Source organism: Alexandromys fortis, unplaced genomic scaffold (genome assembly GCF_014885135.2).
Source record: "Alexandromys fortis isolate MF-2015 unplaced genomic scaffold, M_Fortis_MF-2015_v1.1 scaffold_27, whole genome shotgun sequence".
Classification (NCBI taxonomy): Eukaryota; Metazoa; Chordata; class Mammalia; order Rodentia; family Cricetidae; genus Alexandromys; species Alexandromys fortis.
The window spans coordinates 11,043,846-11,068,354 of record NW_026067952.1 but is presented as its reverse complement, the minus strand read 5'-3'; the positions used below and the strand labels follow the sequence as shown (position 1 = coordinate 11,068,354).

General features: G+C 40.8%; 1 protein-coding gene across 12 annotated transcripts in view; it reads right to left on the bottom strand.

Annotated features, from left to right (window-relative positions):
• Positions 1 to 22,882, bottom strand: part of Cpne1 (copine 1) — a 41,911-nt gene extending 19,029 nt beyond the window's left edge. Inside the window, exons 1-3 of one of the 12 annotated variants that reach the window (XR_007593350.1) lie at positions 22,721 to 22,882; positions 15,284 to 15,365; positions 6,391 to 8,345 (exon numbers count right to left, since the gene is read on the bottom strand). Coding sequence is in view for 5 of the 12 variants with exons in the window: in XM_050150647.1 (XP_050006604.1) it covers positions 5,330 to 8,323 (2,994 nt within the window). In the remaining 7 variants the exon portion in view is untranslated. Of the gene's footprint in view, positions 1 to 1,991; positions 8,346 to 15,283; positions 15,366 to 22,531; positions 22,647 to 22,720 lie in introns of those variants that run through there. The other 11 variants (XM_050150658.1, XM_050150647.1, XM_050150649.1 and 8 more) reach the window with 11 other exon arrangements.
• Positions 22,883 to 24,509: the final 1,627 nt, after the last annotated feature.

Here is a 24,509-nt window from a genome sequence, read left to right as displayed (position 1 = left end):
GAAAAGAAAAAACTGATGGTGGCGGGAGAGATTGAAACATCAAGGCAACTCGTGGGGTGAGTTGGGTTGTTGCTATGCCTCTGTACATGTTTTTCCTCCTTTCAGATTAGGAAAGGAGGCTCAAAAATTAATTGTTCCCTAGGCCAGAGTGTAGATGTCTGACAGGGAGCAGTATCAGCCTTGTCATCCACCACTTCTCTACAACTCATCTGCTAAATTTTATGTCCTGACTTTCTTTGGAGGGAGGTCCCGGAGCTCAAGAGAAATCAAAGAACTTGATTAGTGAGATTCTCTTCCCGAATATACTGCCTCAGTGTTTCTGAAGTGCTGTCCTGTGCCTGGGGCTGGACTGTTTACATCAGTATCATTTCTCCTGGACTCTTCAGTAGCAGAGCTGATATTTAATAGTATGTTGTCTTGATTGTTTGTGACTTATGCTGATCCAGAAAAGCCATACTTAATGATGCTTTTGAGACTTTCAGACATACAACGTAGCTCAAAACACCACAAATAAGTCCAGAAGAACACATTAATAATTACCATTTAATAGATTAACTTGCTTATGTTGCTGAACATAGGATCTTCACTGAACTGTGTCTACTGCAAAGGTACTACCACAGTACTTTTCAAACTATCTTACAGTAAGCCTTCATGAGCTTTCAGAGTTTATACTAAAAAAATAAAATCTTTAGCCAGGAGTGGTAGCACACACACCCTTTTAATGCCAGTACTTGGGAGGCAGAGGCAGGGAATAATCTCTGAGTTTGAGGCCAGTCTGGTCTACAAAACAGAGTTCCAGGACAGTCAGAGAAACTTTGCCTCCCCCACCCCAAAAAGTATCTAAATTTAGATCCTTTATTTTCTAAAATCTATTTTGGGTAGAGTAATGCTGGGCACCTAATTTATTTGCTTTCTTGTCTAAAATGTTAGATAGCAGTAAACAATTACACAAGCGACCTCTCTTGAGCCCACCCCTTTCAGATGGTAAAGCTACACTGTATATGTGGGGGTGGCTGATCCCACTTAATCATCTTTCAAATGCTTACTCAACGTTGATCAGTTTTTAAGATTCAGACAAGGTGGCCTATGTCTGTTGCTCAGTTACTCCAAAAGCTGAGGTCGAAGAGTGCTTTAACCCATCTAAGTTAGCCTAGGCAGTATAATGATACCCTAGCTCTGTAATAAATAGTCAGTTGCTACCTGGGATTATGTATTAGTCTAAGCTCATCTAAAGCGGGACATTGTAGCTCAGTGGTAGGCTGTCTGCTCAGACTTTCTTAAACAACAGAAAATTCAAATACAAGCTAAAGTCTTATGTAATAAAAATAAAAATTATAAGCATTCTCCAAGAACTGTGGTTGCAGGGAACAGCCCACTAACTTTTGCAATTCTAACCCATCCTCTTAAAAAAATAAACCAGCCGTCTATGACAAATTCCTTTCCTAATTCTCGTAAGTTGAACAAATATGAAAGGGATGAAAACCCAAAACAGCGATGTCACGAAGCAGCAAGTGACTTGGCTCCCTTTTCTTCCCCGCCTTAAACCCATCACAAAGAAATACAAAAGCAAAGCTTTAAGCAGGTGAAATAAAGAATCTACTCCGAGAATTTCTTTTACTTTTCCATTACAACCATTATTTAAAAATGAGAGTTCACAGACCCCTTGGAGACTCCTGATGAGGAGTATCTGGTCCTCAAGTTTTCCAAATCCACATAACGAAGCCATTAGCTAGCAAAGCACACACAATAAAATGAAATTCTGATACCACAGATTTGACCTAGAATCAAGTTTCCTCCCTGCCATCCCAAGGCATCCTCTTCTTCCCACACTTCAGCATTAGACAAGAACACACAACCATTTTTACCTCTAAAATAACCAAATCCACATTTCCAAAGGCACAAATATGTCATTTGTTAAACACAAAAATCCAAAAAGCGGTATTACAGCTCAAAGACATACTTTGTGCAGTTAAAGCATTAAAAGCATCAGCCTTTATTTTGTGACAAGTTTATTGAACAGTATCCAAGACTTCTTCTTTATAAGTGAAAAACTGCTAAACGATGCCACAGTAGTAGGTGCTGGCATGGTGTGTCACACTGACAGCCTCTCGGCTGCACTGGTTTCTAAATTGGACTATAGAACTGCCAATAAAACAGCTGAAGGAAAAAATTTACACATGGCAATTGTGAGTGGGAAAAGTACTCAAAGTGATCACCACCAGAATCTCTTCCCAAAATGGACTTTTTACACATTCTTAACTCATTTTTCCAGTGCTTTTAAACTGAGTGCATTTTATTTTCACATACGTGTACAATCACAGATTCGTCAAAATGGAGATTGAGTAAGCTTTTGTGTTTCCTTTTTTTTTGTGCAAGGTGATCATTTTCACCCAAATTGGGTAAGCTTGCTTACATATATATATNTATATATACATACATACACACAAACTCCTATCATCAAACAGGTCAAGACCGATCTTAACTACACTGAGTATTACTATCAGTAAGTTTGACATTTCCTAATGCAGGAACTATATTTCACTGAACACTGTTGGATTTAAACAAAACCCAAAACAGCCACTAATAATTGTACATCCAAACTAGTATAATCACAAAAACACCTCCAAATTATGTTTATGAACTAAATCTGTCACTGAAGTTCAAGAAAATTTACAAATTTGCTTATTTATAAAATACATTTGTAGGTTTTGCTAATCCTTTAAAAGCAAAAGGAAAAAAAACAAACACCAATGGAACTTAGGAAAAAAAAACAAACCTAATGAAAAATATTCTCGTCCATTAATATCAAAGACACCAAAAACAGACAATAGAATTTACACGTGAATTGAGAATACCTGGGTAGTGTTTACAAACACTCTTTGAGCAGAGCTTTACAAAGCCTTCATGCCATACAAACGAAAAGATTATGTAAATTCAAGTCTATACCAAACCTAGTTCTGGAGAAAATTTGTCTGTCGAGAGGTATAAATAGTTTCATAAAACACATTTTCATAGTTATTAAAACAAAAACTGAAACCTCAATGCCCAGAACAAGATAAAACAATATACTTAGCAATTAGGTCTGTTAATAATCTCATAGATACAAAAACTGAAGTTCCAGAGGGCAGAGCATTTAATTACATTTCACAACAAGCACTGTTGTGACCCAAGCGAATGCAGAACACAGTTCTCTCTGATTTCTACACCAACACTATTTTCTTAATTTATTTAATGAACAGTGAGATTCAAGTTTTTCTTTTTAGCATTTATCTAAAATGTAGAAATAACAATAGGTGCAATTGAGTGTATGAAATATTTAATAAATGTGTAGGAATATACAACCAAAATAAATTGTGAGAAAGAATAAAAGATTGTCACCTTCCAACAACCAATTTTTCTAAAAGAAAGTCAGCTTTCCAATGGAAAATAACCAGGAGTTGAAATAAGATGCCCCAAGTAGTTCTGAAGTGTTCACATTCTGTCTTTGGAATGAGAAATGATTACTTAACAAAAAACATCACATATAAACATATTGCTTTTTGAGACAGTTATCTGTCGAATAAATTGTATCTGTGAGTTACTAAGTGATTCACAATGCAGCCACTTCTTTTCAAAGTCTGCATAATCCGTTCCCTAAACAAAAACTCCATACTATTGCCCTCCAAGACTACAGCAGTGAATAGGTTTTCCACACTATCACACAAGGGACTGTTGCCACTCATAACTCGAGAGTTAACGACGAAACTGTATTTCAGTGTTCCACTACCCTAGAACACCACAAAGGCACTACATATAGACATACATACATGTTTGTGTGTGGTATATGTATATGTATGTGTGTGTACATATACATATATGTATATACAAGAAATGTCTTTTCAAAAGCAAATGCAGACTTGTAAATAATGTTGATGTATTTCAAACCAAAGCAAGGTCTGTGAAAGATTTAATTTATTTTCAATGATTATTCTTTAATCTTCAATTCTGTATATTAATATAAAAGTTTTCAAGCATTTTAAATAAAGAAAAACCCCTAAAGAGCCTTAAGTGTCGATAAACAAGATGTAATGAACCAAATACTTTTATAAAAAGGACATTTAGCCAACCAAAGTCTATGTGATCCCCTACTTTGGTGCCCCGATTGCCAAAAGGAAAGAAAATGAAAACGCAAGGAGTCATCTCAGTTCTCTCCTCTGATAGCTGTACTCTGCATAAGAATATTTGTGAACAGGCTCGTGATCGAACAACTACACCAAAAGCTTCCAAGTTGACAGAATTAAGCACACACCAACCTACAGTCCACCTTAGGGATCTTACATTCTACAACACTAATAATGCTAACAAACTACCAACTTCAACTTCAGTTTTAAATTCCAAGATAGACTGCTCTTTCTTATGGACCCCTTTGTTCCAAATGTCACCTAAAATTGGGACAAAAGCAATTTGCTAAATTAGTCCATCACAATAAGGACTTCAAATCAAACACCTAAACACTGATTACTAAAAAAGTAGTTTCTGGTTTCCCTTACCATCCAAACAATATAAACAATTTTAAACTTACTAAACTAATAAAACTTAGCGGTCAAACCAAAAAAGGCCAGAAGAGGACTCCATAGTTTATTTTTATGGTAAAAGTCATTCCACACAATCATAAGTGTGACATTAGAAATCAAAGTTCAGGGTTATATAGCACAAACCAAGTGTGGAGTTTTTATATTAGAAATTAATTAAAAACCAACGAAGTAGCTGTACTCATTACAAGTGAGTCAATTAGGCAAATAGCGGCAACATCTGAAGCAGGACTATCTATACAGCAAGAACCCTCAAGAAGCAATAAAGGTACATACAATGAATCCAGATACAGAGACTTTATTCAATTTTAAAAGAAAATATAGGTTGTAGACAAAGCTTTGACCCTATAACAAAGCAAATATGTCTAACTTTAAATCAAATTGCAAAAGTAGCCAACTTCTAGTTGTCAGCAACTGGCAAGAGCACTACTCTTGTTTCTATCTTTTTCATCCCATGTGGTATAAAAGAAGCCAATCTAGATTCCTTGATAAGCTTTTAAGATCAACAAGTTTTAGAAATGGTTTCTACTGGTATGCCCTAATTATTTTTGGTGTTCCCTCCAGATAGCTTTACTGTAACAAACTGCAATGTTTATTCTGTGGGTTGTAAACAGCCAACCAATGCTCTGTGTTATAGAAACCAATCTATCTGCAATAGAAACAATCCACAGGTTCTAACCTGGAAATACTAGGAAAACAATCTGGATGCATTAATCACAGCAACATGAAGATATACCCTAAAGAACTGATGTGAACGGCTACCCTAAAACAAGCTTTACCTTTCTCGAACCTATAGGCCTATCATTTAAGTCAATGACGGCAGCAGTGGCTTCATCCCGCGATTCAAAGGCCACCATGGCTTCACCTGTAGGCATACCTTTTTCATTGTATTTTAAACATACTGAACCTGGGATTACCTGATAACCATAGAAGAAATCTAAAATTTCATCAATAGATACAGTAAAAGGCATGTTCTGCACCTTGATTATTGTAGGTCCTGGTTTTCCAGAGCTAGCTGCAAAGCCAGGGGGACCCCCAATATGTATTGGGCCAGGCCCAGGCCCAGGCCCAAATGCTGGAGGCCCACTCAAATGCCCAGGAACGTTTCCAAGACCAGGGGGTCCACTTCCAAAACCAGGAGGAGCACTTAAACTACCAGGGCCATTTCCAAAATTCTGAGGGATCCCCCCAAATCCTGACGGCCCACTTAAATTATTTGGTGCACCTCCAAAACCTGGAACTTCCAGTCCTAGGCCAGGCAAACCACTGTTTCCAACTGAAGGCATAACAGGCCTAACATCACCAAAGGCACCTCCTAATCCTGGAGGGGGAAGTGGTGGTCCAAAGGCATTCGGCCCACCAAAATTACCAGGGAAGTTAAATGGCGGCCCATTATTGGCCTCCTTCGATCCTACAGTCAAGAAGACATGCTCTTCTCCTCCTGCAGTGGGAATGCCAGCACCGGGCATAGCAGGACCAGGTATTGCGGCACCAGGCATTGCGGGACCGGGTATCGCGGGACCAGGCATTGCAGGACCAGGCATGGCGGGACCGGGTATTGCTGGTCCGGGTATTGCTGGACCGGGCATTGCGGGACCAGGTATTCCGGCACCAGGTATTCCAGCACCAGGTATTCCGGCACCAGGTATTCCGGCACCAGGTATTCCAGCTCTGGGCATCCCAGCACCAGGCATTCCAGCAGTGGGCATACCCGCATTAGGCATTCCAGCACCCGGCATTCCGGCACCAGGTATCCCAGCACCGGGTATTCCAGCAGCAGGCATCCCTGTACTAGGCATCACTGGTACTGGAGGATTACCTGGAACAGGAATCTTTAAGCCCTTTTTTCCTTGGGCTGGGGGATTTTTCTCAATCTCTCGCATATCTTCTAGGGTAACTATATGAACAAAAGCTTCTCTCCCATTCAGTTTTTTACGGTGTAAGTGTTCAGATTTACGAGCATCATCTTCAGTTTTAAACTGAACCAGTGCTTGCCCTAGACCTTGCCCATTATTATCAACAAGAACATGTACAGCATTCTCATCCACTGGGATTCCTTCTAGGAACTGAAGAACGTCCATCTTGGTAATGCTGAATGGAATGTTTGTTATATGGGCACAGACTTTGGCAGAACTGACATCCCCCTCTGGATTTAACACTATTTCCCTCTGGTCATAGCTGAAGTTCTGAAGTCGTTTTCGAATCATATCTATCTTTTCTAGCATACCTTTCTTAGTAATTGGATGAACTTGGATAAAGCGATTGCCCATGTATTGTTTATGACGGCACAGTGCAGCCTTATAGTCAGCATCATTCCTGAATTCTACAAAGCCTTCACCAGTTGCTTTCCCATTGGGTCCATAAGCTATATAAATACTATCTTCCACAATATCCAACTTCTTAAAAAAATCAATGACATGTTTGTTTTCGGCTTCAAATGGTAGCCCTTTTAAGTAAACACAAAAACCAGCCTCATGTGGTGATCTTGACCGTGACCTTTTCTGCCCACTGGGCGATTTTGACCTTGGAAGTGTCTGTGGAGGGGGATGGGCTTGTCCAGAAGACCCCATACTTTGTTTAAAAGTGATATGACCTCCAGCAGCTACCCACTGTCTCTCTGTGGCAGGACTGACTTCCACATAGCGTTGAATCATCAGCATTCTGTTCCGTTTCAAAGCTTCAAATGTATCTTGAGGTGAGAGAAACTTAACCAATCCATTCCCATTATTTCGACCTACGTGATCTTTTAACAAATGTACTGCATCAACTCGAAGCCCGTGGAAAAACTCTCTGACATCATTTTCCATTGCAGAAAAGGGCATTCCATGCACACTGACATACAAATCATCAGGGTTGATGGGAAGTGACTTCACGTTGCTTTGAGAGTTCATCTGGATAGGGTTAACAGGATTTAATGGACCCAGAAACACAGGGTTCAGATTATTGTTCAGACTCATAGGTGCTCCAGAGCCATTCATTCCAGCAGGTAGAGGTGCCACAGGTGGTGGATTCAAGGGTGGCATGCCTGACATGGGTGGCAATGGGTTAATAGGTGGCACCGAAGGGACTGGGGGAATGGGAGGCACTGGAGGCACAGGAGGCAATGTTGGTACTGGAGGAGGAACTGGTATTGGGGGAATGGATGGCAGCGGTGGCAAAGATGGCATCGCTGGAATTGGAGGAATTGGTGGTGGTGGGACCGTTTTCATTGGAGAAGCTGTACTCGGAATGGTTGAGCTGAATGTTGGACTCCCAAACGAAGTCCCCATACTTGGAGGAGCAGTTCCTACGCTGGCTGTGGAAAATGTCTGTATGTTTTTGCTGCTCTCATGAACAGAAGTGGTAGCAGTAACTACACTTGGCGAAGGATTATTAAAGTTGGGTGCTGTTGCTGGCAAGTTTACCCTGCTGCTCATCCCTGAGCTAGGTGGTGGTCCTGATCTACTAGCATTTGCTGGTGGTATATCTAAGTTGGCAGTTTCAAAACGCCTACGACTCAGTTCAATCATATTCTGCATTTCTGTTTTACTACTCAATAACAGTGTTACTTTTGACCCTTTAATTGCACCACCTGTGCGCATCATACCAAGCCTTGCATCTTCATCAGTGGCAAAAACGATGAAAGCCTCACCCAGTTCACCCCCTACAATATGCACGCCCCCATCAGGGATGGTCAATCCAGAGAAGAAGTGGCGAATGTCCATGGTCCCCGCCACAATTGGGAGACCTTGCAAGCGGATGACCACAGCCATGCTGCGCTGAAACCACACACACCTGCAGATGAGAAAAGGCAACGGCCATGTCAGACTCCTTTTTATTATACCAAGTTTTTAGGTGCAAGAATGACCAGCTACCATATTATCCCACAAACATTCCCTCAAGCTATCACAATGTCTTTAATTTAAATCATCGAAAGATCTGAACAACTGCAATAAAGAGGTTCAGCCCAAGACTCAAAAGATTCAAGAAAAACTATAGGATAATGTCACCATAAACATTATTCAGAGCACTAAACTTTCAGTGAGATTTAGAAGAAATGCATAAAAATCTATAGGGGGGAATCATACAAAGGATGCATCAAAAATTAATACTTAAAACTGATTTAGCCTCTTCCTTTAAAACATTACCATTTCATAGTTATAAGAGTGATTCTTTATAAAGCTCAATCTCAAAACCCAAAAGAAACAGAAAACTGGAATGTTCCTGAATTACAAACACCTAACAATAAAGTAGGTTCACATCTCAAATGAAAGACATATCTCAAATGTGAAAAGCATTCACAAGGACTTGAGTTCAATCCTTAGCACCAGAAATCACCAATGATAACAGATTCCATATTTCGTAGCAAAACACTGAATTTGTTTTATAGTTTTATTAAAACAAAGAACTATCTGGGGTTGCAGAGATTATTCAGTAAGTAAGAGAGCACTTTCTGTATGTACAATTCTAAGAACATGAGTTCTAGCCCGGCATCCACAAAGTGTGGCTTTATACATTTGAAACTGCCTAGAATCCCCAACTGTCAGTCTAGTTCCAGGTATAGTAAGAGATATCTATCAAAAGAATAAGGCAGGGGTTGGAGAGATGGCTCAGAGGTTAAGAGCATTGCCTGCTCTTCCAAAGGTCCTGAGTTCAATTCCCAGCAACCACATGGTGGCTCACAACCATCTGTAATGGGGTCTGGTGCCCTCTTCTGGCCTGCAGGCATACAGACAGAACATTGTATACATAATAAATAAATAAATATTAAAAAAAAGGCAAAGAACAATGGAGTACCTGACATCATCTTTCAGCAATTACCTGTACATACAGGCTTATTTATGTGCACATGTGTACACGCACATGTGTGCATGAATGCACAAACACTCTCTATCTGAATTTACTATAAGCAAAGTTAATACATATTAAGAATCCAAAGAAATACTAAATATAATAGCAAAAATCTGAGTTAACCTGTATTTATTACCCTAAAGTGGAACCTATCACACCATTATTCACCATGGCTATTTAACCAAATCTCAGGTCCAGTGAGTGATTCTACCAAATTTTGCATTGAACAACAACTTTAAAGCCAGGCAGTGGTGGCATACACCTTTAATCCTAGCACTCGGAAGGCAGAAGCAGGAGGACCTCTGTGAGTTTGAAGCTAATTTGAGTCTACAGAGTGAGGTCCAGGACTGGCTCCATAGCTACTAAGAAACCCTGTCTAGAAAAACCAAAAAAAAAAACTTTAAAAACAAACAAACAAACACCTAGGGCCAGACAGATGGATCTGCCTTTAATCCCAGCACTTGAGAGGTAGATTTCCGTGGGATTGAAGCCATTCTGCTCTACATAAGAGTTTCAGGGGCTGGAGAGATGGCTCAGTGGTTAAGAGCATTGCCTGCTCCTCCAAAGGTCCTGAGTTCAATTCCCAGCAACCACATGGTGGCTCACAACCATCTATAATGAGATCTGGTGCCCTCTTCTAGCATACAAACATACATGGAAAGAATGTTGTATACATAATAAATAAATAAATCTTTAAAAAAAAAAAAGTTTCAGGCCAGTGAGGGCTTCATAGTGAGATTCAGTTTCAAAGAAACAAACAAAATAGATCAGTTGGTAGAATGTTTGCCTAGCACTCATAAAGTTCTGGGATCCATCCCCAATTCCCCAAATGCTCAGTATGGTGGTGGATGCAAATTATCCCAGTACTTGAGAGGTTGAGGCAGGAGGATCTTGAATCCCAGAGCAGTATCATAGATTACATATTAATGTACAATTCACGATTAGGGCCTCTGACCCAACTTAACAACTCCTGTTGAATCTCTTGTTGCTCACTGATCTCCTAGCAAAACTTGACTCAAAAAAATAAATAAGCCGAGCGGTGGTGGCGCATGCCTTTAATCCCAGCATTTGGGAGGCAGAGGCAGGCGGATCTCTGTGAGTTCGAGACCAGCCTGGTCTACAAGAGCTAGTTCCAGGACAGGCTCCAAAACCACAGAGAAACCCTGTCTCGAAAAACCAATAAATGAATTAATGAATGAATGAATGAATGAATGAATACATAAAAGGAGGATAGGGAAGGGGCTTGGTGAGATGGTTCAGCTTGCTGCCAATACTGAAGACTTGAGTTCCATCCCCAGGAGATGAATTAAGGGAGAGAATCAACTTAGACACACACACACACAAGTAAATAATTGTAAAATAATAATTATGAGGTTCAGCTGGAGAAATGGATCAGCAGTTAAGAGTGTTCACTGCTCTTACTGAGAAACTGAGGCCCAGCACCCTCACAGTAGCTCACAACCACCTCTAACTTGGTTCCAGGAGATCTGATCCTTGCTTCTGTCTTCCATGAGCACCAGGAACATGCGTTACACATATATACATAACAAAATGTTTACATACATAAAGTAATTCTTTAATAATAGTAATAGGGCAGCACTTGGGAGGCAGAGGCAAGCGGATATCTGTAAATCTGAGGCCAGCTTGGTCTACAGTGAGTTCCAGGACAGTCAGAGCTAAATAGTGAGATACCATAGCCAAAAAAAAAAAAAAAAAAAAAAAAGTAGTGTAGCAACAATATGGGCTGGAAATGTAGCTTAGTTGGTAGAGTGATTGCTTGGCATCCATGAGGATTTTGGTTCAGTCCCATCACCTCATTAACTAGGTACTGAGTATGGAGGCATATACCTGCAATCCTAGCATGGGAGAGTTAGTCACAAGAGGATCAGTCTAAAGTCATACTTGACTACTTGGCTACACAGCCAATTTAAGGTCAGCCTGAGCTACATGAAACCGCTTCAAAATAATAAGGGGACTGGAGAGATGGTTCGGTGATAAAGATCACGTGTTCCTATAAAGGACCCATGTTGAGGCAGAGGCAGGCAGATCTCTGTGAGTTCGAGACCAGCCTGGTCTACAGAGCTAGTGCCAGGACAGAAAACCAAAAAAAAAAAAAAGGACCCATGTTTAATTCCCAGCATCTATGTAGTATAGTAGCTCACAAACACATAGTTCAGGGGTTTCAACTCCTTCTTCTGTCCTTGCTAGGTGCATACACATACACGTAGGCAACCATTCATACACATGAAATAAAAATAAAATTTTAAAATAGGGGTAGAAAGATAGCTGAGCAGCTCAAACTGCTCTTCTAAGGAACCAGAGTTCAGTTCCAAGGAGGAATACAGCTGCTTTTTAACTTCAGCCACAGGGGCTCTCATTCATCTGGCTTGCACAAGTACCTGCACTCATGTGTACAAAGACATACGTAATTTAAATCTTTTTAAAAATTTTTTTATTTTGGGGGCTGTAGAGATGGCTCAGTGGTTAAGAGCATTGCCTGCTCTTCCAGAGGTCCTGAGTTCAATTCCCGGCAACCACATGGTGGCTCACAACCATCTGTAATGAGGTCTGGTGCCCTCTTCNAGGTCCTGAGTTCAATTCCCGGCAACCACATGGTGGCTCACAACCATCTGTAATGAGGTCTGGTGCCCTCTTCTGGCCTGCAGACGTACACACAGACAGAATATTGTATGCATAATAAATAAATATTTTAAAATTTTTATTTTTTAAATAAAAGTTTCACCCAAGTTTTAATCTGGTATCAAAACTTTCAAATATTTATTTGGTGTAGGAGGTTCTTCTGTCTATGTGTTGCTTTCATTGGTTGAATAAAGAAACTGCCTTGGCCTTTTGATAGGGCAGCCCTTAGATAGGCAAGTAGACAGATGTGAATGAATGCTGGGAAGAAGAACAGACAATGAGACGCCATGAAGCTCCTGCCTGGGACTGACGCTTGTTGTAATCTTTCCCGGTAAGCGACAACTTCATGGTGTTATACAGATTATTAGAAATGGGTTGAATCAAGATGTGAGTTAGCCAATAAGAGGCTAAAACTAATGGTCCAGGCAGTGTTTAAATGAATAGTTTCTGTGTGATTATTTCAGATGTAAGCTAGCGGTGGGGCCTAGGACCAAAAGCAGGCCCTCTTTCCATTCAACATTTATTGACTGATTGTTCCTGTTGCCATTGTGGTACATTGTGAAATGCATTAGCATTTCAATATTTTGGTTTTTTTAGTTGTTTTGTTTTTCAAGACAGGGTTTCTCTGTGTAGCTTTGGGAGCTCTCCTGGAACTCACTCTGTAGATCAGGCTGGCTTCAAACTCACAGAGCCGCCTGTCTCTGCCTCTAGAATGTTGGGATTAAAGGCATGTGCCACTACCGCCTGGCTGCATTTAAGTTTTAATGTTTTCTACTTTAGTAAAAGAATAGGAATCAAAATTTGGGGATTAGAAAAATGATAATTTGAAACTAATGTGATCAATCATGTTTTAAATATAATCCTATTAAACTGGTTCTGAGACCTCAGGCAAATTTTAATTGTATGAGACCTAGTTTAATTACTTATCATGTAAGAACATTAGAAAGGACAAGGTTGCCTGCTATAAGTTCTAAGGCTTATGCAAACCAATGGAAGGAATTCTTCAATGTACAAACCCTAATTAATGTAATAAAATCTAATTAAATCACAATATTATAATTACTATACAAAATAGAAATATATTCTTTGGTTTTGATAGGTTTTTTTCCTATTTGTTTCTACACACACACACACACACACACACACACACACACTCACACACTCACTCACTCACTTATCTTCTCTGTTTACTTTGAGACATGGTCTTATTAAGTAGCCTCAGAAAACCTGGAACTCCATAAGGAGACCAGCTGTCCTCCATCTCACAGAGATCCACCTGCCTCTGCCTCTACCTCCTAGGTGCTGGGATCAAAAGGTATACCATCATTCCTGGTTATATGTTCTATTTTAAAACTTTTTGAACAACCAAAACCACAAAAATCCACCTCACTGTATACTATTATCTGAAGAAATTTCAAAACTCAAACAAACATAATCAAACAGGATATTTAAAATCACATTCTATTTGTAGACTGTTAAGAGTCACTGACCTTTGCATCTTAGGACACAAGCAGAACCAACACAATGAAATGATGACAAATTCTGCCTGTTAACTTCTTACTGGTTTGTCTCGCCTCTCGTCTCTTTGACTACGCAAGTATGACTTCCTTTTTTGAGATAGGGTCTCTTACACTGGCTGTATAAACAGATGACCCTGAACTTCTGGATGCTCCTACCTTCATCTCCTCAGTGCTGGGATGTGCTACCTAATACCCAGTTTAAGTGATACTGGGAATTTAGCCAAGTTGTGCTTGCTAAGCAAATACTTCACCAAACTGACTTATTCCCCTAGTTCTCACACAATTATACAAAGATAAAAAGCAATCTTCAAATTTAATCAAGAATGATAGACTAGCGGAGAGAAAATATTCTATGAGACCATCATAAAGCACTGAAAACGGGTGTGGTGAATAAAGCTTTTCGGGTATGGACCTCAAGAGTTAACAAGAGGGCTGGTAAGATGGCTCAGGTAGGAAAAACCTGAGTTTAATCCCTGGGATCTACATGGTAGAAAGGGACAACTGACTCCGGCAAGTTGTCCTATGACTTCCCCATATGTGTCACTGCAAGCACCAACACACGCAAGCACACATACAACTAAAAAAGAAATAAATATCACCAACAGACTTTCTCGATTATCTATTTAGTAGGTAATATGAAAGTTTATCAGGCCATTTCCAAATAACTGAGACAAGTTTACATTTCTTACTGAGTATGAAACTTTTTTTGTTTTTTTTTGTTTGTTTGTTTTTCGAGACAGGGTTTCTCTAGGTTTTGGAGCCTGTCCTGGAACTAGCTCTTGTAGACCAGGCTGGTCTCGAACTCACAGAGATCCGCCTGCCTCTGCCTCCCGAGTGCTGGGATTAAAGGCGTGCGCCACCACCGCCCGGCTTGAGTATGAAACATTTAAGTGCAAATTGTGATGGGACTCTGTTTAATTTCAAAATAAAATGTTCTACCACTTTCTAAGGGGAAAACATCATACAGAAGTCAGGTATTCAAAACCTGAGAAACAGATACTTTAGTCTGCAATTAAACAATAAGATGAGAACTTTAAATAGTCCCAAGAACGCAGATTAAACACAAGCCTAAATGACATTCACAGTAAATTTTTAAGCCATATTAAGAGATTAATTAAGTCTTCGGTACAATGCATCCACAAAAACATTTCAATTATTAATAACCTGCCTTAAATCGCCAGCTGGAAAAGGGGCTGGAGAATCAAACCAAGCAGAGCACAAGACTTGCTCCTAAAGCTATCTGACAAGAAAACATTGTTAGGTTTTGAAAAGCATGAAAGGGCATCTGCTACTCTGCTACTAAGTATCTGCATGATAGGAAACCTTAACCTGAACTTGAGTCTCGCTTGTTCCCTTCAACAAAAAGTTAAATTCAATTGCTAAGGTTTAAAATTCATACTCTGTAAACTATCACCTAACATCTATACCTGTATTTCTAGGGAATATTAATAACCATACCAAGAAGCACTGTATTTACCATCCATCTATAATGCTTCGGAGGAGGGCACGAAGCTTACTGTCTAGTAATAAGAAATGCATCCATGTAAATAAAACAGACTCTCAGAGGAAACAAATACTCATTCTACCCTCTCCCCCAGATATGCTTCTAAGTAAACACACATACACATACAAACACACAGGTTACTACATCTTCTTTCTTATTTCTTGATAAGATATCTCATTTTATTTTGTATAAAAATAAGCCTATTCAAAATCTCTTACCTTGTAAAACAAGAGATGTATTTTCTTAAGAAGTAGAGGCCAAGTCAATCCTGTGGGCAACCAATTAAAACCAACTTTTAGACTGCAATAGAGAATAAATGGAGGCAAAAATCAATGCAGGAAACAAAACACGCACAGGCCACACTGAACTGTACATTATGAAAGAGAGTTAAGTATGAAACCAGCGGAGTACTGCATAAGAATGTATAGGTTTTTTTTTTTTTTTAAAGAAAAGAGATACCAGCCGGGCGATGGTGGCGCACACCTTTAATCCCAGCACTCGGAAGGCAGAGGCAGGCGGATCTCTGTGAGTTTGAGACCAGCCTGGTCTACAAGAGCTAGTTCCAGGACAGGCTCCAAAACCATAGAGAAACCCTGTCTCAAAAAAAAAAAAAAAAAAAAAAAAAAACAAAAAAAAAAAAAAAAAAAAAAAAAAAAAAAAAAGAGATACCAAAGACCCACACATGTTTAACGTGATACTGCTTTCAAGTCTGAGAACCATTCTATCAAGACTATGCCATCAGGTATTTATATAAAGAATATGCCATATAGCCAAAAAAAATAAATATAAAAATAGTACTAAAGCTCAGCTTCGAATGGTAATTGCTTTTTGATCACTTAATGTTTATAATTCAGAAAATTCCATAAGTCTATTAATATATTCAACCTCAACTTATTTTCCTAAGTTTTCATCAAACGGCTAATGAAAAAGCACAAATTTACATAGAGCAATTCCTGGACAAACTGTCAGCAGGTCGGGGATACTCACAGAAACCACAGCAATTACTCTTTCAAATGTATTACCTTTGCATCAAAATATCACAGATCACAATACAACTGAAATACAAGTTCTGTCTCTGAGCACTGATTTCACTATATTCAACACATGAGATTTCTTTCAAAATAATTCCAAAAAAGCTTGTTTAAAAAAAACTATCTAAAGCATATCTGTAACCTCAGCATCAGGAGGCAGGACTAAAACACTAATTCTGAGACTAACCTGGGCTACATACTGAGTTCTAAGAGCAACCTAAGCCAACAGCAACTCCGTCTCAAAAATATTTCTCCAGCAAATGTCATAGTATATAGTAATACAATAATATTTTCCAAAACACAGACAGGGTAGAAGGGTACTTATCTTTCAGAATAATTTCTTCCAAACTAGTGAAGCTATTAACAATTCACAAGCAATACATACAACCAATTGACTGTATTTTTTTAATTCAATGATTTATGTGTATGGCTGTACTTATGTATTTATGTATGTGCACCATGTGCACGCCTGGCACCTAGAGGCCAGAAGAGGGCTTCAGGTTCTGAGACTGGTGCTACATACAGCTGTAAGCCGCTATTTGGGTGCTGGAAATCAAACCCAGATCCTCTAGAAGAGGAGCCAGGGCTGAGCCCTCTCTTCGGCCCCCTAATTATATTTAAAAGATCATTTAAAAATATATTTTAATTAATCTTTTTTGGAGGGGAGAGGGTGAAAGCAGTCCTCAACTGAATAAAACCTAATATATTTTAGGCAAGCCCTCTACCCTGAGCTCTATCCTCAGTTCAACGTTTTATTTCAAATTTCTCAATTTACTGTATGTAAGTATGCATGTAATGTGTGTGCACATGTGTGCATGCCACAGAATGCATGTGAAAATTACACAACTCTGAAAATTGGTTCTCACCTTCTACCTTGTGGGTCCCAGGTCTGGAACTCAGATTATCAGGCTTGGATATAAGTTGAGTCATCTTATCAGCCCTATTATTTTATTTTACTTTTTAAAATCAGGCTGGTGATCCTTCTGGCTCAAATACACTAATTGTTCATTTTGTTTTGGAAACAAGTCTCAGTTACTTCAACCTAGTCTCAAACTCAGTAAGTAGCTGATCCTCCTGTCTCAAGTGCTAGATTACAGGTATGTGCCACAAAGACCCACTGAAAGTTTGTTTTGGGGAAAGGTCTCACCCTGTAGTCCATGCTGGAATTATAAAGCACCATTTTTTAAAATAGTGATTTAAAAAAATCTGCTGGGCGGTGGTGGTGCACACCTTTAATCCCAGCACTTGGGAGGCAGAGGCAAGTGGATCTCCTGGTTCTAGGCCAGCCTGGTCTACAGAGTGAGTTAGTTCCAGGACAGCCAGGGCTACACAGAGAAACCCTGTTTGGGGGATGTCAGAAGATCTTGGGTTTCAGTACTTGCCTTCCACCTTGAGAAATGGCTTTTTTTTTCCAGCTGTAATACTTCAGGCTAGCTGGTCCGTGAACTTCCCAGGACTGTCTCTACCACCCATCTCCCCATAGGAGCACTGCAGTGACAGATGACACTACCTCTTTTCTCTTTACATGAACTCTAGGGTCCTCATGCTTCCAGATTTATACACTGAACCACAGTTTCAAAGAGCCATCTTTAACTTCAGAAAATAAGAAAACCCTACCCACTCTCTCATACTAAGATTACCAACAAAACTACTTATCTGAATGATACTGCTAAATTATTTGAGAACAAGTAAGCCATAGTAGTAATTTTTATCACCAAAAATAAAACAAATTAAAAAAAATTGGGGGGGGGTTGGACACAGGGTTTCTCTGTGTAGCTGTGGAGCATGTCCTGGAACTCGCTCTGTAGACTAGGATGGCCTCAGAGATCCACCTGTCTCTGCTCACAGAGTGCTAGGATCCTGAGTTCAAAGCCAGCATAGACTGCATAGGAAATTTAAGTCCAGCACGATATAATGAGAATCCTGTCTCAAAAAAAAAAGGGGGGGGGGTAGGAACAAAACACAAGGTATGGGCCTGGGGCATATCTTCCACATAGTAGGGAACTGAGGTTTCTAATGGTTTTTTGTTCCCTTTCAGACATCCCATGTTTACCCAGAGAAGGATAAATTTAGGTCAGCCAGCTACACCCAAAGCGAAAGCCCTATATCTACAAGGTTCCAAGAATTTAATAAGGAAAATTCTTATTACATCAAGAAATGTTGAAAGCCCATCTGATCTCAGCAAATGTGTAGTTCAATTTGTGTAATCCAAATTCCACACTATCGGAAGCATCCCTATACCAAGGAGAATTATACACATCAGGGCTTTTGGTTTTTTTTCAGTCCTGGAACTCACAGAGATCCGCCTGCCTCTGCCTCCCGATTGCTGGGATGAAAGGTGTGTGTCACACCGCCCACACATCAGGGCTAAGTAACAAACTGCAGAACCTTTTTTAATCACAGCTTGTCCTTCACAAGTAAGGCGACAGGAAACTGGAAACTGAAAACTGCGGCACTTTTGTTTCAACTCACTTTGTAAAGACCAGTTATTTTTATCAGTTCAAAAAACTATTTCTATTATTTTATGTGTATAGACATACCTACATCACATGCACAAAATACTGGCAGAGGCCAGAAGAGGATGCCATATCCTCTGGAACTGGTGGTACATATGGCTCTGGGCTACCATTTAAGTTCTGGGAATTGACCCTGGTCTTCTGGAAATATCTCTGAACTATCTCTCCAGCCTGAAGACCACAAACAACAGAGGTAGCACTGTTTTCTAAAAGTCTGCTTATTCCTATGTGCTAAAATGTCAGCTAGTACCTAATTGAACACAAGATCCGAAACTAAAAAAAAACTTTTCCCACTCACCCGAAGCTCTGGTAAACTTTGGAAGCACATGAATAAAAAAATTTTATGCAAAAAAAAGTATTAGACCATATGTGGCGGTATGTGCCTTTGATCCCAAAGCTCGAAGACAGAGCCAGGTAGATGTCTAGCGTTCAAAGCCAGCCTTGTCTATAGAAGTTGTTCCAGGACAGCCAGGGCTACACAGTGTGACCCTGTCTCAAAAAAGAAAAAAAAAAAAAAAGGTATCGTAGCTAGACAATGTACATATGCAATGTTAGCAATGTTAGCACTTAGGAGGTGGAAAAGACTGAGAGTTTGAGGTTGGTCTGGACTACACAGAGGGACTCTTATAAATATACACATTTTTATATACATATAAAGTATAGGGACAGGCCAAAAGAAAAATGACCCCAGTTTGCCAATGATTCGCTGACATAGTTTAAAAGACCTAAAACAAGCTTGTTTAGTGTATTTTTCACTTCATTTCCTAACAGATGTTGCTTCAATACAGCAGATACCAGATACAAACATAAATATAAGCATTTGCATATTAAGACAAGATAAACCTTTTTTTTTTTTTCCTGAGAAAGGTTTCTCTGTAGCTTTGGTACCTGTCCTGGAACTAGCTCTTGTAGACCAGGCTGGCCTCAAACTCACAGTTATCCACCTGCTTCTGCCTCCCAAGGGCTGGGATTAAAGACTTGTGCCATCACTGCCCGGCTTGACGAAATAAACTTTATTTACCAACTATGCCAATTATTTGAAACTTCAAGGTAAAATGTCCATCAACAAACCTTTCCGTTACTAAGATATAAACTAAAAGTTTATAAAGGTACAATACACTAAAACTACAGCTTTTCCACTTTTCATCAGGCATCACTCTTCACAGGAATCAGGGTAAAGCAGAGCTACATGCTTAAGATCCAAAAGAAAGAAAAATCCCAATAACCCCTGAATTATTCACCTCAGAGACCAGCAACAAAGTTTCTATTACAACGGGCACAATGTTATCATAGACACCATGAAACCACACTTCATCCCCTGGAGTTTGTCCCCATCACCAAATAAAACACACTGTAGATCCTGGGACCATTCTTACTAATATAATTTTCTGACACTGATAAAAATGTATAATACTAAATTTTCACATGAATGTCCTTTCTAGTACTCAGAGGCAGTAAATCAAGACATTTGAAATAAGATGCCCCTCCTACCAGAAAGATTTTAATATTGTTATTATTGATACCAACAAAAAATGTCCTTTTTAATTCATTTATATTTCAAAACAAAAATATTGCTTCTAGCCTAACTAACTACATCTACTTTCACTGTGACTTTAAACCTAAAATTCAGCAAACCAAAGGATACACAGGTGGTTGGTAGTGAAACCGCTAGAACTACAAGTCAAATTCTTTTCTCTGTGTAGTCTCTAACCTAAGACTTTAAGCAAGCATTCATTTTTATGAGTTTTATTCATTAAGAATAATTAAGTAGACTAGGCCTGGTGAGACCAAACAGGCTGCTTTTCCAGAGGACCTACGTTCAATTCCCAGCAACCATCTATAACTCCAGTTCCATGGGATCTGACACGAGCTCTTATAGCCTGAGTTCAGCAGGCATGAACATGAAACGTAAGACATACATGTAGGCAAAACACCCATACAATTAAAAACTAAAAGTATGCAATGAGTTAGATTTTAAACTGGACACTGCATTTTTTGGGAGAGATATCAAAAAGTATACATTGTGCAATCAATTACTAACAACATTTTCAGAAGAAAGCATTTACTCAAACTAAATATTGCCAGCCAACTACTATCCCAGTGAATCCAGACGCTTAATAGTTCAATGTCAGACTAAGCTACCTAACAAGATTCTATCTGCAATGAGGAACAAACAAAAAACAATCAAATTTCCACAAACCAAACAGTGGCGTGGCTTTCTGCAAACCAGAGTAAGACTATATCAATGCTGGCACTGGATTCTAGTATCTGACCCACGGTATAATGCACAAGTATAAAAGTGAAGTTTTATACCTAAAAATAGTACCAAGAAGTCCAAAACTTTCAATATGCAGTCGATCAAAACATTCAACATGTCACAAAAGAGTAAAAGAGGCCTGGAGTGTATTGCTAATAGCCTAGAACAATAACCAGTGGTTTCTAAAGCATCACATATTCACCTGACGAATTTGAACATAAAATTGAAATTATGCATTACAACCCAGAGTGACCAACATTTAATCAAGTATAAGGTGATATAAAAATGCAACACATTTTGATAAACTACCCAATACACACTAAGCCTTGTGAACTCACCTAAACACAAACATTTCCTTCAAAAATTGCATTAAGATAGTTATGTGAACAGTTGTTCTTCCAACTTTTAATATCCTTAGAAAGATGTCCAGACACAACCACTTTCCACCAAATCCAAAAGTCTCCATCTCGACAAGTTACAAATTTCAAAAACAAGTACATCAGTTTTATATTTCTATTAATTTTAATAAATATTTTCGTAGAATTTTTCCAACTGCAAATGCTCTTTAACACTTGCAGTATACGCTGGTTACCAAGGTCTCGAACATTTTTTATTTTTTAAGACTGAGGTTCACCAAAAATTACATTTCACACTTATCCACGAAGCCTGAAGAAAATCCACTCAATCTCTCCCTTCAGTTGCCATCCTAGTTTTTCCCGCCATGTTATGAAGACTGGCACCAACTTAATCTTAAAGACCATAAGACAATTCCTGCCAACTGCACACAGTCATCTGCGACTCTAGGCGTCAAGAAGGCTTTAGGACCCAGAATGCTGCAACACAGCCTGGAATTCCCTACATACACTTTCTACCAGAATGAAAGAGTCTTTTGCACTGATTAACCCTGAGTAGACCACACGGGAGGCCTTCAAACTTTTCACTATAAAATGCACACACGAGCCCACTCGCTTACCAACGGGCAACCAAACCCGCTACCTTACTCTATCCCTCCCCCATCACTAACCTGCACCTCCTAAAAGGCCTTCCCCACCTATTTCACGCGGCTGCAAACTAGCGCCACCAACCTTCCACCAACCTTCCGACAGCTAAGGCAGCCACCCTCCCTCCTCCCTGTGGCTCCTCCCCAAAGGTGCAGGGAAGGTGCAGCAGGTAACAGCCCCTTCCCTATTTGGGGAACCAAGGACCTGCCATGCTTGCTACAACTCTTATGGCTTCCTCACCTCCTCCTTAGCTACAGGGCGGCTCCAGAATCCCCTACACTCCCTAGGAGGCCCCTCCTCCGCGCTAGACGTAGAAAGCACTTCTACTTCGAAGCAAGCCCCTGCACCTTCAAGTCCTGAAGGTGACCGGTTCCCGGCCTTCCAGGAGAGCTTCCCCCCTAGGTGACCCTAACATAGTTCCCTTTTGCTGGCCGTAGGCCACTGAAACCTCTTTACTTCGGGGCAGAGGTGGGAGTTAAAACCTCGGCTCCGTTTGAAGCCCAGGAAACCTTCCCCATCCTGCGTGCAGGCGTTATCATCGCAACCCCCCCTCGCCCGGGTCGCAGGCCGCGGGGCCACCCAGGGCTGGCCGATTGCCCTCTCAAGACCACCGGGGCGTCCCCGCTACCGCCTCGTCCCCACTTCGGCACGCCGGCTCCACCTCTCGCATCCTCGGAGGCCACAGAGTGTGAGCGGCACCCCAGGACCCCCGCAGCCTCGGAGAGACCCCTTTGTGTAGGGCGCTCGCGGCCGCGGGCTCCGAGGCCTGGGAAGGCCCCGCCCCGGGGCACCAAGGAGGCGGCTCGAGCCCCGCACAGCCCCGCCCGTTCCGGGGCTGCGGGAGTCTTACCGGGGAGAGCTTGCGCGGCACCAGAACCCAGACCCGAGTTACCCCCCGTGCGAGTGCCTCAGCCCCGCGGCCGATAGCCCCAGCCCGAATGGCTTCCCGGAGCCCACTGCAGCCAAGCACCTCCGATGCCGCCTCACAAAATGGCCGCCGGCCCGCTCTGCGGCTCCGCGTTCCAGGAGGGGGCGGGGCGCCGTCGACGTCACGGTGGGAGACGCAGGCGCGTTGAGGTGGAGGGGTAGGGGAAACCTCGGTCGTTGCAGGTGGTTGTGGTGAAGGGGGTCTTTTAATCTCTGGTGCTGGTGGCGTTTGCTCCCTAGCCAGGCCTGAAGCTAGTGTTTAAGGTTTGTGCACACTGCCTTAGTTCTTTGAGCGTTGTGAAAGGAGCGGAACAGTGCCTACATTGCAGACTGTCTTGGATTAAATGGACCAATATTGTAACTTTGATTAGGGACTCTGCGACAAAAGCTTGTTTTTTGGGTTTTTTTTTGTTTGTTTAACTATTGAAAATATTAGGTCTTGGGGCAGGAGAGAAGGCCCAGTTGTTAAGACCACTCTTATTGCTCTTCCAGAGGACTTGAGTTTGATGAGCCCCATTGGGAAGCTCATAACCACCTATAACTCCAGGCACTGAAGATCTGAGGCCTTCCTCTGACTCCCAGGGCTCCTGCACTCTTGTGCACATGCCTTCTCACACAGACATTAACAAAAATAAAATAATCTAATAAGTTAAACGTTATTTCAAGGGCTGGAGAGATGGCCCAGAGGTTAAGAGCACTGGCTGCTCTTCCAGAGGTCCTGAGTTCAATTCCCAGCAACCACATGGTGGCTCACAGCCATCTATAATGAGATCTGATGTACTCTTCTGGCCTGCAGGCATACATGCAGGCAGAATATTGTATACATAATAAATAAATAGCCGGGTGGTGGTGGCGCACGCCTTTAATCCCTGCACTTGGGAGACAGAGGCAGGAGGATCTCTGTGAGTTCANAATAAATAAATAAATAAATAAATACATAAATAAATACATAAATACATAAATACATAAATAAAATCTTTAAAAAATTTATTTCAACCACCAAGCGTGGTGACACACTGAATCACAGCACTTAGGAGACAAAGGCAGGATCACTATGAATTCAAGGCCAGCCTGATCTACAAAGAGTACCAGGACAGTCAGGGATATTACACAGAAAAACCCTTTCTCAAAAAAACAAAAAAAAAAATATTTCAAATTTTTTACTATGGTGGCCCAGATAATCCCCAGTGATTTGATTATACGGGTAGTCCTGGGCTGCCCCAGACCCTGTCTCAAGAATATATATATATATATGGCTAGGTGTGGTGGCCCATGCCCTTAATCACAGCACTTCGGAGGCAGAGGCAGGCCAGTGTCTGTAAATTCAATGCCATCCTAATCTACAAAGGGAGTGTCAGGGCTGTGTATTAAAATTTTTCTGGCTGGTGGTGGCGCACGCCTTTAATCCCAGCACTCGGGAGGCCGAGGCAGGCGGGTCTCTGTGAGTTCAAGGCCAGCCTGGTCTACAAGAGCTAGTTCCAAGACAGGCTCCAAAGCTACAGAGAAACCCTGTCTCAAAAAAAAAAAAAAAAAGATTTTCTTTTCTAGGGCTGGGGATCTAGCAGATGGCAGCATGCATGACTAGCATGCACAAAACTCTAGGTTTGCCACAGGCACCAAATAACTAGATGTAGTGGTGCTCCCCTGTGACTCCATCACTAGGAGGTGAGGCAGGAGAACTAGTGAGCCACTCCTGCTGCAAGGCTGATGAT